Below are 15877 nucleotides of genomic sequence, written 5' to 3'. Positions count from 1 at the left end.
TGTTGGGTGCTGTGGATACATTGTGGATCAGGTTAGACGCTGATTAGGTTTTATTATCTAATCAGGAAGACAGGCAGTTACGTAGACAGTGAAATGAACTGTGATAAGAGTGATGATGTGGGGGGTGGGCAGAAGGTGCAGCTGACTGCAGGGGTGGCTCACCCACTTTGGTGGTCGGGAAAGGCTTCTCAGAGAGCGGTGTTTAATACCTGAAAGATGGGGAGGAGTTAACCAGAAGGAAAGAGGGGGGGTCACGAGTGTTCCAAACAAGGGAACCGTAAGTAGGAAAGCCCAGAGGCAAGAGAAAACACAGAGGAGGTACCATCCTACTGCAGAACAGTTTGAGGAGGAGATGGTGCAGAGAGAAGCTGGAGAGACACAGAGACCTCTTCAAGTATCTTAGAGTATAGACTTTTGTTCCAAGGTCATGAGAAACCATTCAAAGGCGGTAAGCAGGGAAATGAGATGATCTGTTCTGTGTTTGAGAAGAATCACTTGCCCTGGGGATAAGCTGGGTTGCAGGCAGAAAGCCTGGTGGGGCAGTGGAAGTAGGGCGCGGCTTCTGCAGTGGTTCAGGAGAGAAGAGATGGGGGCTAGGCAGAAAGTGATGGTAAGGGGATTTGAAAGAGATTTAGGAAGCCGGACTGATAGGACTTGGTGATTGACAGGGCTTGGTGGGATTTAAGGCAGAGGGAGGAGGACATAAGGTTGACGTTCAGTTTTCTGGCTTAAGCACCTAAGTGGTTAATGGCACCGTTTACTTGGGATGCTGGAAGGGCCAATTTCGGGAGGCAGGGAAGGTGAAGTCAGTTGAGGGTGTTGTATGCCTTTGAGACAGCCACGTGGAGATGATACTAGTCAGCTGAGTTTTTAAGTCTAAGCTAGTCTGGGCTAAGGGGCACCTGGCTGACTTAGTCAGTGGAGCACGTGACTCTTGATCTCAGAGTAATGATTTCAAGCACCATGTTGGGCGTAGAGCTTACCTTTAAAAAAAAAAAGTCTGGGCTAGAGATACAGATTTGGGAGCCATCTGTACATAGTTCATAATTAAAGTCTTGAGAATGGAGAACAGGGACAGTGGAGCTCCTGGCTCCAAAAGAGTGGTTACCCTGAGGTCATGAGCACTACCTGAGCATGCCCTCAGTGCATCCCTGTCCCCCTTCACTGTTTCCTGTTATCTCCTGAAAATACAAGTGGTCGATCCCAACTGTGCCCGTTGCTGCCCCCACCAAAGGCTTCTCAACTTTTCATAAAAGATTCATTCTCCCATCCTCACTACAAAGGGGGAAAGCTTCCAAACATGAGAGCCTCTGTGGATATTCTGGTTGTAGGTAACAGGAAGGAAGAATCCAGGTTCTCCTCCATATGGAGACGGGAAAGGAGGGAGAGCCTTATGGTTAATTCTGAAGATGTTGCTCACAGCAGGTTCTGGATGCAACCTGATAGCTCCCCTCTGTTACTAATGCTTTCAGTGTTCCCTGCTTCTAGTCTGATAGTGAACTCTCCTCTGGATCAGAGAAGAGCTGTAGGCCTGATAGGGAAACAGAGAGGCTGATTCTCCAGAGAGATGAGGTCAAGGAGACAATGCAGCTAGGACAAAGAAGCCAAATAGTTTGTGCCAAATTAATTTCCCCAAAGATATTAACCTCCTTTGCTTCCCCATTCCCTAAGGCTACACTAAGATTATGAAAGGTGTTCAAAATGTTGAAATGAAAATAATATGCATGATTTGTTTGCATATAATTTTCATAGTCATTTACTATCTAAATACAAAGGAATCATTTTCCTTCTCCATTCTACCTCCTCCACCCCTTGCGCCTGATGTGCTAGTCAGGGCAAAATCAGTTGACTGATATTTAATTAGGTATGTTCAGCTTCAGCTCCCCCTTTCCTTCATTCCTTGTTCTTGATCCTTCCAGTATGGCCCATACTGGAAGCCTCTTTCCTTTTTCCACCCTGATCATTTTCACTTGCTAACTCGTCTAAAGGACATTTCTCTTCTTCTTCCTAAGTTAATACTTACCCGTTATCACTAATCTCCTGCGGGCCAACCAAGGGGGAGGCGTTCGCTAGCCCTAGAACCTGTCCTTCTATCCCCATAGTCACCTGAAATAGTTGCTAAAAATCTCATTTCCCAACACCAGGGGGTGTCTCTATTCCTGTATCTGTCCTACCCTGAAGGTAGAGATTAGTCCCAACCCTTTCCCCCACTCTTTTTACAGAGCCTCTACAGCTCCATCTCTCCCTGCCATCGCAGAGCTTTGGGTTCAGAAAGTGGTGTCTTTTTATTGCAGATTATCTGTTGGTCTCTCATTCTGTCCGGACATGCACACATTTTTCTTTTTTTTTTTTTTTTTTTTTTAAGTCTGTTCATCTTTCGGTCGCCGCACCACCCACCACGATCCCCTTTGCGCCGGATCGCCTTTTCTTTCGCTACCTGTCTTCCACCACCTCTCTACCCGAGTTTCCTCGCCCTTCGGGGTTCTTCACATACGCGTCTCTGAGCCTCTCTGTAGATCTACCTTTCGTTCTCCCTGTCCCCCTCTTTATGGAACTCTCCCGGTCTCACTACTTCTGTGCCAACCTCTCTCCATCTCTCCAACAATCCCCACAGTAGGAACAAAGTCACGATGTTTGCGCAGAACATGCCTCGCGTCGCCCCGTCCGGGACCGTCACATTCCACCGTGCCCCTCCGCGCATTCCAACTCCAAACAAAGAGTTCCCCTCCCCTCCTCCACTTTTCCCCGTCCCAATTCCTAAGAGATGTAGCGGCGCTGCCCAAATTGCCACACGGCAGCCTCTCGCCTGCAGTCGACGGGTCTCCACCTCCTGGACAGTCACTACCAGCACCACCCTCCCCCTGCAGCGCACCAGAGATCCCTACGCAGACACCCCCGTTCCTCCTGCACACAGCGCTCCGCCCCTCCCGGAAAGTAGATCCGGCCAGGCAGACAAAAGTTTGGGAGAGAAGTTCGGTCTGTGCTGAGTGTGAGAGTGAGGGGGGCGGGGGCCGAGGAGAGTTGGGCGGCCGGGCGAGTGGACGCCTGAACAGACAGACCTGCGGACGGGACAGCCGCTGCCGTAGGCCCTTCTGGCCCGCTTTAACCCCTAATGCGCGGGGGGAAGCAGCTCCTCCCGCTGGGGGATGCTGCGGGATTCCCGGTGCCGGGCATCCGGGCCGCTTGCTAAACCCCTGTGCCTACCCCGTGCCCCCAGGGAACCGGAGTCCAGCCGCTGGGAAAGAGAAGCGGCCGCAGAGACGCTGCAGGGTGCCGGGCAGGGAGGGGGCTGGAGGCCCCAGGCCCGAGGGCATGGAGCGGTTAGGGGAGAAAGCCAGCCGCCTGCTGGAGAAGTTAAGACTCTCGGACTCCGGCAGCGCCAAGTTCGGCCGCAGAAAGGGTGAATCTAGCCGGTCTGGATCTGATGGGACCCCCGGGGCGGGCAAGGGGCGTCTGAGTGGGTTGGCGGGACCTAGGAAATCAGGGCCCCGTGGAGCTACTGGGGGACCTGGGGATGAGCAATTGGAGCCAGCCCGGGAGCAGGGCCCTCTGGACGCTGAGCGGAACCCGCGCGGCTCCTTTGAGGCGCAGCGCTACGAAGCCTCCTTTCCCGGGGGGCCGCCTCCCACCCGGGCCTTGCCTCTACCTCAGTCATTGCCCCCCGACTTTCGGCTGGAGACCACGGCCCCAGCATTAAGCCCCCGCTCCAGTTTCGCCAGTAGCTCAGCCAGCGACGCCAGCAAGCCGTCCAGTCCCCGGGGCAGCCTGCTGCTGGACGGGGCGGGGGCCGGTGGAGCCGGAGGTAGCCGACCCTGCAGCAATCGTACCAGCGGCATCAGCATGGGCTACGACCAGCGCCACGGCAGTCCCCTGCCCGCCGGGCCATGCCTGTTTGGCCCACCCCTAGCTGGGGCTCCAGCGGGCTATTCCTCTGGAGGGGTGCCGTCCGCCTACCCGGAGCTCCACGCTGCCCTGGACCGACTGTGCGCTCACCGGCCGTCGGGATTCGGCTGCCAGGAAAGCCGCCACTCGTACCCCCCGGCCCTAGGCAGCCCCGGGGCTCTAGCCGGGGCTGGAGTGGGAGCGGCAGGGCCATTGGAGAGACGCGGGGCGCAACCCGGACGACACTCGGTGACCGGCTACGGGGACTGCGCGGCTGGCGCCCGATACCAGGACGAGCTAACAGCACTGCTGCGCCTGACGGTGGGCACGGGGGGGCGAGAAGCCGGCACCCGCGGGGAACCCTCGGGGATTGAGCCGTCGGGTCTCGAGGAGCCGCCGGGTCCGTTCGTTCCAGAGGCCTCCCGGGCCCGGATGCGGGAGCCAGAAGCCAGAGAAGACTACTTCGGTGAGTGAGACAAGTGGTTAGGGATGGGTCGGGACCCGTCACAGCATTCGGTTACCCACTGCCCCGACAGCCCAAATTGCCGGCGCCGGGAAGTCGGAGGCGGAGACGCGGAGCTAGAAGAAGCTAGACTTCCCGTCCACCAGGTCTCAAATGGACCAGGGGCTCCCTATTCCTGCTACATTCAGCCCCCAGATTATCTCGTGAGTCCCAGTTTTTCAAGCTTTAGAGCCTCCGTTTTTCGCTGTAGGAGGCCTCGTAGGGAGGAGACCGAGTGGGGAGTGAGCGCATCCCCCATCTTGCTCCCCCCTTGGCGGCGGTGCCCCTGCAGGCTTCAGCGCGCCGCGCCCCCACCCGGGNCCTGCTTGCTCACGCGCGCGCAAGTGGCCGCTGTCGGGGAAATGGAAGCCGGAGGGAGCGTGAAGCATTTTGAGACAGAAAGCGGGGACCCTCCTGCTGGCTCGTCCCAGTCCTGCTGGCTTGCTGCGTACGTGGGCATTTAAGCGGAGACCTGGTGGTGTCCGCTTCTATTTTCCCTGTTCTCCAGAAGTCGGGGCAGAAGCCATGACCACCCGGACACCAGCATCCCTAACTCGTTAACGACCCTGTGGAACTACCAGAAATAACCTGGCCTTCAGTTTTGGCCCCAACCTCGTCAGACAGAATTCGGGCTGGAAGTAGCACGTTCTTTCCTGCTGCTGTTAAGGAAACGTGGTCGCTGTTTCTCTCCCCCACGCGGTCACCTTTAAGAAGTTTTAATTGATTCTATGTCACAGCTACCGGGGGATATTGGGGTCTTGAAGGATCTTTTTAGCTAAGACCCACAGCCACCACTTCGCTGTAGAAAAAAATGCTAATATGGCAGGAAGAACAGAAATGGAGGGCTGTGGGCCTCTTCTCACCTTTCTCACCACCCATGCTCCTGCCGCTGAACCCCATGCTCTAGATCTCTATGGCTAGAAATGCGGTGGGGGAGAGGAACCCAGCCAGGGAGGGAAGGTTGAGGTAGCAGGGCTGCAGTCTGGAAGTCCCCTGCCTGGTTCAACCTCAGTCCTCCCATCCTGAGAGAGGAAAGCTGGAGACAGCGCTTTGGTCAAGGGAGATGAAGAGACAGGATCTTTTTTGCGGTTTCCTTTTGGGGCCTGTGAGAAGTGGCTGTTGAGTGGAAAGAAGTCTCTTTGGCTAAGCCATCAGAGTCAAAAGGAAGAAAGGGGCTTGGACAGAGTGCAGTAAGATGGCAGGAAGAACCTAGGTGTGGATTTGCTGGGTTCGAGGAGGTGAGGTGGACATGCCTGAGCAGTTTGCGCCTGTCTTCCCATCATGTTCAAGGCTTCCCAAAGAAATGGTTCTGATGGGTCCCCCTGGTATGGCAATCTTGGAGCCGATGTTCACTCTTATGGGCATTTTGACCACAGAGGTAGGGGCCTCTTCTGCCTGAGAGTCGGGTTGCCCCCTCTGACAGAATCTCCAGCCTGACTGCACCCTCCTACCCTGGCTCCCAGTTAGGGGCCCTCTTCCTTGGCTGTAGCCTTGCCCAGCTGCCAGAGGGTGGGAGCAGGACAGGCCTGGGCCCATCAGTTGCTGCAGCTGCTGCACGGGCTCCCAAGCCCCTGGGCAAAGACTGGGATGGGCCCCAACAGGCAAGGAGTATGGCAGTGTGCCGAGGGGGAGAGGTAGGGCGGGGTGAGGCGGGCCCGTTGGGATCTGCTCCCCAAAGACAGGCCCTAGCCCTCACTCATGGGCCTGGAATTGGGGAGTGGAGGGAGGGAAGAACACACCCAGGAAAGGTGGGCGCCAGAGCCAGGTGTATGTGTTTTGGGTGGGGTGGGGGTGTTGGAGAAGAGCAGTTCAGCTCTACCCCTCCCGTGATCAATGTCTGGGAGACATTAGGGATTCTGTCACCCTTCCCCCACCTTCCGAGGCAACTTCCAGTCCCTGGAACACACCCTACATTCTTAGCAGCCACCTCCCCACAGGAGTCATGCTCACATGGTCCCCTCTGCACAGGGCCCTCTGCTGAGCCATAGGCTTCTTTCCATCCTTGGAAGCCTGGACATGTGGGACAGTAGGAAGTCATTCTGTAGCTGAATAGCAGCTCATTTTGCAGATGGGGAAACTGAGGTCCCAGAGAGGCTTTCTCTACCTGGCCTGCTTTCTGTAAGAGTCCACTGCTGGGACATTAGGGACTGGCATCTCTAACTCTTTGTCCCACATGGTGCCACAGGGATCCTATCCTAGCCTATTAGTCTTTTCTCCCTGACAGAACGTAAGCATTGAAGGCCAAGCACCATATCTTTGACCTTCTCCAATCTTCCACAGTATTGGTTGGACACCATATTTTTGGTAGGCACAAAACAGATGCCCAGAAAATATCTGTTGATTAATCACATAAACAAGAATGGGTCTGCTCAGCCAAGACCTTTTTGCATCCCATTTCCCATTATCCTCTCTTCCCAGGAGGGAGCCCATCAAGGAAAGGCTGAGACCTCTGGTCCTCTGGCACAATTAGGAAAGAACAGTCAGGAAAGATCCTGGATCTCTGGTTTTGAGCTGGGGGCATAGGGTGTGGCGCTGACAACCTCTTCTCTCCCCTCAGGCACCTGTATCAAGTGCAACAAAGGCATCTATGGGCAGAGCAATGCCTGCCAGGCCCTGGACAGCCTCTACCACACCCAGTGCTTTGTCTGCTGCTCCTGTGGTGAGTGTATCCCCTAGGCCTTGCCCACAGGGTCGGGGCCTCAAGCGCTCCCCACATGCATCCACACTCACAAGTGCTTAGGGAGAGCAGAGCTTGTGCCTCTTCACTCGCTCACACAGCAGTCGGGTGCCTACCATATGTCTGGGTGCCCACTGCTGCCCCGTCTTCCCTTCTCTGTGCTCTACCTGACTCTCCAGTCCCCGTGTGGCATCTGCTTTCTACAGTCAGTCCTCCCTTCCTCCATTCAGCCTCTTTCCTCCCCTCTGTTCCTCCCTCTTTCCTCTGCCTCCTTGCTTGCCCAGCCTGGACTCCAGCCCGGGCCTTGGCCTCTCCTTGGTGGGGTTTGGTCCTGGGCAGTCTGAGTTGCCTGGGGCGACAGTGAAAGACTGGAATGTGGGAAGGGTGGGGGTGGGCTGGGGGAGTGGGAAGCCATGGGGGGCGGAGAGAGGGGTTTTCTCTTGGCTGGTCAGAGTTCAGCCACCTCGCTGGAGTGCAGGCCACAGGGCCATGCCAAGCTGATGACATCACGCTCCAGGAATGCCCGCTGCTGTTAGCTCAGGAGGCCCGCCTGGGAGGGGGTGCTCCCAGCGGCCTTAACTCCCCAGCCCTTCCCTCACCTCCCTCATTACCCCTCCCCATTGCTTGCCCACTCTTGATTCCTTTGCTAAACCTTTAATCTCCTATCTCTGCCTGTCTGACTCCAGCACTCAGCTTTTCTCTCCCTCCACCCCAATCCACCCCCCGCCCCACCTCTGCCTGGTTCTCTTAGGTTCATCTATCTGTCTGTTCCGTTTATAGGGCCTTTTCTGGGTATGTCTCTTCCTTTCTTTCTACTCCTGCTGTGTCTCATGAATTTCTAAGTCAGCTTTTCTAAACCACCGGGCAGAGGTGGAAGTGGAGATTGTGATCAGAAGAGGGCAGAGGAAGTGGCAAACTTGCCCATTCTCCATCCTGAGTCTCACTCCTCCCCCCTCCCTGACAAGTTAGACACCCTGGAGCAGTTCCTAAGTGTTGATCACATGCTTTGTCTGCTCACAGAAGATCCTGGATTCTCTGGGTTCCTCTAAGCTTAGGTGGTGGGGGGGCAGTCCAGTGCAGTGGGAAAGGGAACTGACTTCGCTCCCAAGCAAAAAAGCACTTTGTCCCCAGCAGTAACGCCAGTATGTCCTGACCTGCCAAGCCCGTCCCTGGAAGAAGACAGACAGGGCTAGGAAAGCAGGATGGCTGTACACAAAGAGGCCCTTAGGTTGAAAAGCCCCAGAGGGCAAGACCTTGTGACAATGTGACCACCTTTGTGGGCATCGTCCGGCACCTTGTCCAGAGCTCCTTTACCTTGCGCCCCAGCCTGTGGTTGGCTCTGCTTTCCCTGGTGGCTCCCTGTGCTCTGGCGAGAAATCCACTTGTTCAGGGAGGCCAGGAAATGAGAAAACTGTTGAGAAGGCAGGAACTGGAGAAGCAGTGAGCAGAGAGGGCAAGCGGGCAGGAATGAGACCGAAGCAAATTGGAATTGCATCAGATGGGATTTTTGTGTAGGGGGAGGACAAACACAGTTAGGAGCATAGGCATAAAGTCCAGACTTAAATACATCCTGCGACATTGGAGAGCAGTGACCCTGGGGCAGGGAAACCCTATACCTGGACCATGGGCTCCAGTCCTTTGTCTGTGCTTCTAGGGCGAACTTTGCGCTGCAAAGCTTTCTACAGCGTCAATGGCTCCGTGTACTGTGAGGAAGATTATCTGGTGAGTGAGGGGTCCCCTGGGCCTGGATTTGGCTCCCACACTGGGACTCCCTTCTTGGTGGCCCATTGGGGTTTCCACCCATCAGGTCATTCTCTGCTTGTAATATCCTCCCTTGGTCTTTTCTTTCTCTGTAGTTTTCAGGGTTTCAGGAGGCAGCTGAGAAATGCTGTGTCTGTGGTCACTTGATTTTGGAGAAGGTAAGCAACACGTCTTCACCTGTGAGTCTCCGTGAGGCTGAGGGGGAGAGCCAGGGGCTAGGTGGGTACTGAGAAAGGTAGAGGGAGGAGCTATATCACCACATGAATCACTTTCATCTCATTCTTCCCCAGAGCAGCTGTTTACAGTGGCCTCCCTCTGCCTCTGGGGTCAAGTCTGGACCCCCAGTCCTGCCATCTCAGGCTTCCTGGTCCCGCCCTAATTCTGTAGGCACAGCCAGGCCCTCCACCTAAGCTAGGAATGTGGGGTCCTGGGTCTTAATGTCCTTCCTGCTACTGGATGGCTGGGATCAGTTAGAACTCAGGGTTGTTGTTTTCTGTTTTGTTTTGTTTTTAAATATACAAAGGAGGGGTAGGATTAGATCAGAGGTCCTCAACCCTAGCAGCCTACTAAATCACCTGGGAAGAAGTAAAGAAAATACTAGTGCCTGGGTCTTCATCAGAGACTGTGATGGATACTTCTGGGATAGGACCCAGGCATTTATGGGTATTTTAAGCTCCCCGGGTGATCCTAATATGCAGCCTGGGATGAGAACCGCTGGCCTGGATGCTCTCTAAGCACTTTTTCAAGGTTTCTGCCTCTCTCTTAAGAGTCCTGGCTTCCCTCAGATTACATAGCATTGTTCTGGGAGGATAGCAGGGGTTTGGGTAAGGTTGGGGGGCAGCAGGAAAGACCATGGGTAGCTGGGTACCTGGAGAGCCAAGACTGGAGGGAGACTGATTCTCCTCCCCCTCCGTGAGCCAGATCCTACAGGCCATGGGGAAGTCCTATCACCCAGGCTGCTTCCGATGCATCGTTTGCAACAAGTGCCTGGACGGCATCCCCTTCACAGTGGACTTCTCCAACCAGGTGTACTGTGTCACTGACTACCACAAGTGAGTCCACGTCCCTTTGGGGTGTGGTGTGGAACTGGGCTCGGATTCTCCAACCTCAATTCATCTCTGCCCTCTCTTTTTCAGAAATTATGCTCCTAAGTGTGCGGCCTGCGGCCAACCCATCCTCCCCTCAGAGGTCAGTATGTTTGGGTTCTCCTGCAGGGCAGCCAGTGCTGCTGCCCCTGGGAAGGGGAAGGGACATAGGGCCTGGCTTCCCGCGGGAGGCGGTGGCGCTGAGGAATGTACTCTGCGAAGATTCCCGTGTGACTCTGCTCTCAGGGTCACCACCCTGACCCTAACATCCGGGCCTGGACATGTCTGACAGCCTCACTGGGCCCAGGCTTCATCTGGTCTCTCCCAGTCCAGAGGAGGAGACTTTCTTTGAGGTCAGGGTCACCAGATCCCAGATGTAGGGGCTGGAAAAAAGGTGGGAAGAATCCTTAGGGCTGGCAGGAAGATGTCAGCAATGATTTATGCCGTGTGTGCTAAGCATTTGCCGAGGGAGAGAACCTGAAAGACGACGATACCCTGTTGGACCTCCTTGTCCCTGGCTTAGCTTACTTTGCTTAGGCTGCCTGCCCCTTTTCCCTCCCTCTGCTTCCCTCAAAGCTGGGAGGAGTAGGTAAGGCCAGAGCTGCTGGACAAAGGGAAGACAATGGAAGGACATGTCCTCCTGGAGGCAGCCCTAAGAAAGGGGAGGGCGAGAGTTCTGGTAGGATCTGCAAAGGCAGTCTCAAGCTACAGATGATTGTAGAGAGCTCTCTCTGGAGGCCTTTGTAGGATCTTCCCCTTGGAGTGGGAAGGGGCCCATAGTGGGGATGTTAGAGTTGGGGCTGTCATGCTGTGCTCATCCCATGCTCATCCCATGGGGGTCTGCATCATTTCAGGGCTGTGAGGACATTGTGAGGGTGATCTCCATGGACCGGGATTATCACTTTGAGTGCTACCACTGTGAGGTGAGTGCTGGGAGTCAGGGGCTTCTGGAGAAGAACAGGAATGGGGCTGGGGGATGAGGCAGTCCCTGAACTGCCTGTAGGAGAGGTGTAAGGCATGGAAACCAGGAAGGTGCTCTGACTGGTCTCCAGTCTATGTCTGCCTGTCTGTCTGTCTGTCTGTCTGTCTGTCTCTCTCTCTCTCTCTCTCTCTCTCTCTCTCTCTCATCCTCCAGTCACTCTCTCTGGTCTTGGTTGTTTAGTCCTTTCTGAATCTGGCTGCCCCAGAGGCAAGACTAAACTAGGGACTGCAGCTAACCGCTGGAAATGGGAGTCTGTCTCATTATTTCTGCTGTAGCAGCGACACCTGCTGGCCCGCTGGGGTATTTTCTCAGGTTTCTCCTCTGGGAGTCTATCCCTTCCAACCCCGCCCCCTTTCTTCCAGTCGTGAGGAGGCTGGTGTCGAGCAGGGCAGACTCCCAAGATGTCTGAGGTGCCTAGGCTGAGGTAAACTAGATGTCCTTCTTCCCTAGGACTGCCGGATGCAGCTGAGCGATGAGGAAGGCTGCTGCTGCTTCCCTCTGGATGGGCACTTGCTCTGCCACGGCTGTCACATGCAGCGGCTTAATGCCCGACAGCCCCCTGCCAACTATATCTGAACTGCAGTCACCGCTGCTGCCTTTCGCCACCATTGACAAATTCCTCTGGCCAGAGGCCCCCTCTGAGGCCAGCCGAGGCAAGGAACACACTCCCAGGCCGGGCAGAAGAGCCCTCTGGGGAAGGCCCCAAGGGCCAGAGACCCAAAGAGACGACATTCCAAATGGATTATGGAGAAGGACCTTCCAATTGCCATGGTGGGGTGACTGGCTTGCTTTCCACGTGTGCAGCCTGTACTGTAGCGTATACTCAGGCACACACAGGCGAGTTCCAGTACTTTCTAGAGGTCTGATTCCAGTCTGTATCTCCAGTGTATCTTTATGCGTAAGTCAAGTGATGTTCTGGCTATGGATTATAGGAAGAGAGGACATCATGAGCACTCCTCACTCTTTTGTACCTCTCATGTGGGTCAGGTATGGGGTCAGCTGGTTCTTACCACAGTGTCTGTATCTGGATAAAAAGATGGAAACTAGACCTTATTACTGAGGTTTTTTTTTTTTTTTTGGCCACCTTCTCTTTATGGACTTGGAGTGCTGCTCACCCATCTGCTGGGAAGGGGGACAGCTCTAGGTGGGCCTGTCGCCTGTATTGCCTGTTTCTCAGGGACTCACATGGGCCTGGGAAGGCTAGGTGGGTGCCCGTACTTGGTTCCTCTTCTCCTCAGCCTGGGGAGGTAATGAGTGGGTCTTTGGGGGTGGAGGTGCCAGGCGAGACGTCTAAGAAGGGTCAGGCCAACCACACTCCGTGCACGCGGCCAGGTGTGCACTGAGACCTCCAACCCAATATAGACACACATAGGCACATTCATAGACACACTGTCTCACTCTCTTCTTCTCAGGTCACTCTTCCCCGGTTCCCTCATAGTCACTCGCCACTCTCGACCTGCCACCTTTCAGAGGAAGCTAGGATTATAACCACTGCAACTCCCAAACTCTGAGGTTCTGGGGAGGCGGAGGGGCAGCACACTTTGATCTGGTTCTAGTCAGTTTGGCTGAAATTGGTTTAAGCTAGATTCCCTTAAAGACAATTCATGGGAGACGTGTATGCTTAAAGTTTACTTTTTTCAGGGGGGAGGGTGCAAAAGTGGTTTTATTTAAAGCACGGGAATAGGACTCGTGGGCAGAAAGAGCTGCCAAAGTTTACTTAATGATCAGTTTGCCAAAAGCTCAATCCCTGTGGGGTATTTTTATAGCCATTTAGGTATTTCGTTGTTATGTTTCAGGTGTTTTCAGGATTTATATCTGTCATCCAACAGTACTTCGGAGTTATTGTCCACAACATAAATTTATCAAATTTGCAGCACTTTGTAACGATGAGATTGCTTCCTACCTTTATGGACATTTTCCTATGTTACCTACTCTTCAAACACTTTTCTAAAAAGTTTAAACTTTCTAGCAATAAGTATAATTGGTACGGACATTTTGTGTATCATTTTTTGTGTTTCTTAATTCAATATTCCTTTACAAGTTAGATGCCTTGGAACACTTAATAGAGCTCAATATGATTTTGATGCTTTGGCCTAACTTCTACATTCCTGCTGTTAAAAGGGCCAATATATTCTAAACAAATGAGCAGCCATGTGGCATATTCTGTTGACTAATAATTAAAGGTTACATGGACAACAACAATTAAAAGTGAAAGGGCAGATCTACTAAATCCTTTTGAAATGCTGCAAATTTGATAAATATTTGTTTTAGACTAATTGTAGGTGAATTGGTTTTAGGCAAATTAATCTAATAATCTTTGATCCTTAGTTTTCATTTCCTGTCACTTAGAGTTTCATCCTGGAAATGGGGACTCCTGAGAACAGAAATTCTGCATTTAGGGGTAATTCTAAGGTGACCATGCCAGCCAAGCTGGGGTTGCAGAGGAGAGGCCTGTGCGTGCGGGTGGGAGTGGGGTAAGAGCTCATATCCGTACCCCTGATTGCCAGAGGGGATGCACTTTTTCTGGAGGGATAAATGATCTGAAACTAGATTACTTGGTCTACAGAGGGGATTGCTTCTTCCGAATTATTATTAAATAAGTGAATACAAAGACTCTGACTGGGCAATTTTCTCACCAGGCTGCTCCAGGCCTGGGAAATCCAGACAAGCATGTATACCTCTACAACCATCCCTTCTATGACTCTTGGAGGTCATGTGCCCTCTGACCTTTCGTTTCTTACTCCGATTTCAGCCTCCATCTGTTGCTGACTGGCTGATTCCTTTCTGGGTCTGTGCTCCTCTGTGGCAGCCCTGGGGCTCCCTGAGGCTGGGGCTACTTCCTTCCTCCGCCCTGAGAAAAGACAAGTGCTAGCAGCCGATGAGGACAGGCCCAGGGAAGGCAGGCTGTGGCAGAAGAGCAGCCCCAGCCGCCCCATGTTGTCACTGACCGGCTCCCAAGTGTACCCTGCGTTGCAAGAGTCCGCTCCTATTCGCCAGGAGACGGCTCATCCGGACCCGTTCTATTTAATATTTATAGCTAATAGATACAGCAAAGGATACAACAACAGGTAGACCTTGTCTGGCCAGCTTACCGCCTGATTTTTGTCAATAGCCACTAGGCCTGAGGTGGGGCAAGAGGGAAATGGGATCACGGATCCATTTTGTGTCTCTACTCGAGAGTCACAGTACAGGGGTCAGGCTTTCGCAGCAGACCAGCTGTTTGCTCTGGTCAGCTCCGTTCACTACAGATCCGAGTGTGGTTTGGTTTATGAGGAATAAGGCTGGTGGTGGGTCTTCCTCTGGCTCACTGCTTCAAGACCTGTTTCTCCCTTCCCCCTTTCCTAGGCCAGGGAGATGGTAAGATTCCATTTGCAATCAGGCCGGAGACTGTCCTCAGTTGAGGAAGTAGAGAAAGCTATTTCTAGGCACGTAAAGCCAGCTGGATAAGGTCCTTGAGATTGCACATGTAACAAGAAGGATAACGAGAGAGAAAGGAGACGGATAGGATTGAGACAAAAAGATTGGAAAAACCAGTGAGCAACAGCATGTTGTTGTTTTAGAAGGATCCAGACCCCAGAGCGCGGTCATTTGGAGCTGTAATGTTAGAGGGCTCTACAACAAGGACAGTCTCTTTCCTCTCTGTTCTCCCTCACAGCAAAGGGGGACCCAAGACGGTCTCTGCTTTGCCGCCAGTTACTGGTGTAGAGCTCTTGGAATCCACACTTGGCCCTGGTTGTGAAGAACCGAGGTTTGACCTTGGAAACAAGAGCAAACTGTCACTGGGACGTCTGGATTAGAGCAGTCTGACTGGTGCTGGAGAGTAGTCAGAGGCAGATTCTGTCCACCTGCTCTTAGAAAGGATAGCGCTGCCCTTTGTGAAGGGAGCCAAGGAACGATCCAAGCAGGGAGACATAGGTTAGCAGGAACATCTGCTGAAAGGTGTAGGTGTCCTAGAGAGTTAGAGCCAAGCAGGGTATGACTTTAGAACCCAGTGACCTCATTTTACCAAATGAAGAACTAGAAGTGGAACGATAGCGGCACTTACCTAAGGTCACGCAGCTGGAAAGAGTTTCCAACTTTTGAAGACTAAGCTTATTTCCCCTCTTCCCTCCCACCCGGGCCCTCCTCCCCATTGCAGGGACTCCCGTAGCACAAGTAGACTGTAAATTAGATCAGCCCTTCATTATGATGGATTATTAGGGAAAGTTTTAGTGGGAAAGCCAAGGAATGTAAGAGACAATAATGAAAACGTGTGATTCTTACTAATATTTGGTTGGTTGGTTGGTTTTGTTTTTGGCTAATTTGAACTAGCAGTAGCCAAAGTACCTTTAAAAGTACATTAGAAGAAGCAAAAGAAATACACTTCAGGAGAGTCCCTGCCCTTGTGGAGGTCACAGTCTAGCCAGGGAGACAAATACGCACATAAAATGCCTTGAGAAGATTACAAGCAACATGTCACCAAGTGCAAAGTAATTGAGTGTTACAAACAAAAGACCTAATGCTGCAGGCTACAGATGACAAGGGGGGGACTCCGTTGGACTTGGATTGTAGATCAGAAGGTGGCGGCCCAAACACAAATCCTGTCCCCAAGCGCATCCTTTGGCCGCTGGGAGTGGGAGTTATTTTTTTATATTAATTTGAACCTTCATTGAGGAGGGGAAAACACCAGCTAGTAAATGCAGAAAGCAGGATAAACTTGGAAAAACAGCATTTTGTGGACCTGAATAAAATTATTGATTCAGGCCAAATTATTAATTAGAGTGAAAACTCTAAGAAGCGGTTGGTGGACAACTGGACATAAATACAATGCCAAGTAACCTACCAGCTATGGTCTTGTCATCACTCATTTCCTGGAATGGGTCTTAGTATCACTAGCCAGTCGACTGGTTCTGGTGTGAGGCAAACACACAACCCAACCTAGTGTAGAGTCTGGCTGCTCCCCACCCCGGGGAGAAGCATGACATGTTGCTTGCGGTTTACAGGAAGGG

General features: G+C 52.9%; 1 protein-coding gene across 1 annotated transcript; it reads left to right on the top strand.

The window, feature by feature from the left end:
- Window positions 1-2904: 2904 nt before the first annotated feature.
- On the top strand, window positions 2905-11942 carry AJUBA (ajuba LIM protein). Its single transcript, XM_077770388.1, has 8 exons — window positions 2905-4348; window positions 6942-7043; window positions 8716-8783; window positions 8918-8980; window positions 9744-9874; window positions 9959-10010; window positions 10762-10830; window positions 11340-11942. Exons 1-8 carry the CDS (start codon window positions 3313-3315, stop codon window positions 11463-11465), a joined length of 1647 nt encoding a protein of 548 aa, XP_077626514.1. The 5' UTR covers window positions 2905-3312; the 3' UTR covers window positions 11466-11942.
- Window positions 11943-15877: the final 3935 nt, after the last annotated feature.

The sequence above is a fragment of the Crocuta crocuta genome, unplaced genomic scaffold, assembly GCF_008692635.1.
Source record: "Crocuta crocuta isolate KB4526 unplaced genomic scaffold, BGI_CrCroc_1.0 scaffold175, whole genome shotgun sequence".
NCBI lineage: Eukaryota > Metazoa > Chordata > Mammalia > Carnivora > Hyaenidae > Crocuta > Crocuta crocuta.
Note: the sequence above shows the minus strand (reverse complement) of the source record. Positions and strands in the feature narration are given on the sequence as shown.

What these genes read in the sequence shown, in the direction of transcription:
- AJUBA (XM_077770388.1), top strand. Translation starts at nt 3,313, where the DNA reads ATGGAGCGGTTAGGGGAGAAAGCCAGCCGCCTGCTGGAGAAGTTAAGA. An exon ending in AGCCAGAGAAGACTACTTCG is followed by an intron (nt 4,349 to 6,941) that starts GTGAGTGAGACA and finishes CTCTCCCCTCAG; the next exon opens with GCACCTGTATCAAGTGCAAC. An exon ending in AACCCATCCTCCCCTCAGAG is followed by an intron (nt 10,011 to 10,761) that starts GTCAGTATGTTT and finishes GCATCATTTCAG; the next exon opens with GGCTGTGAGGACATTGTGAG.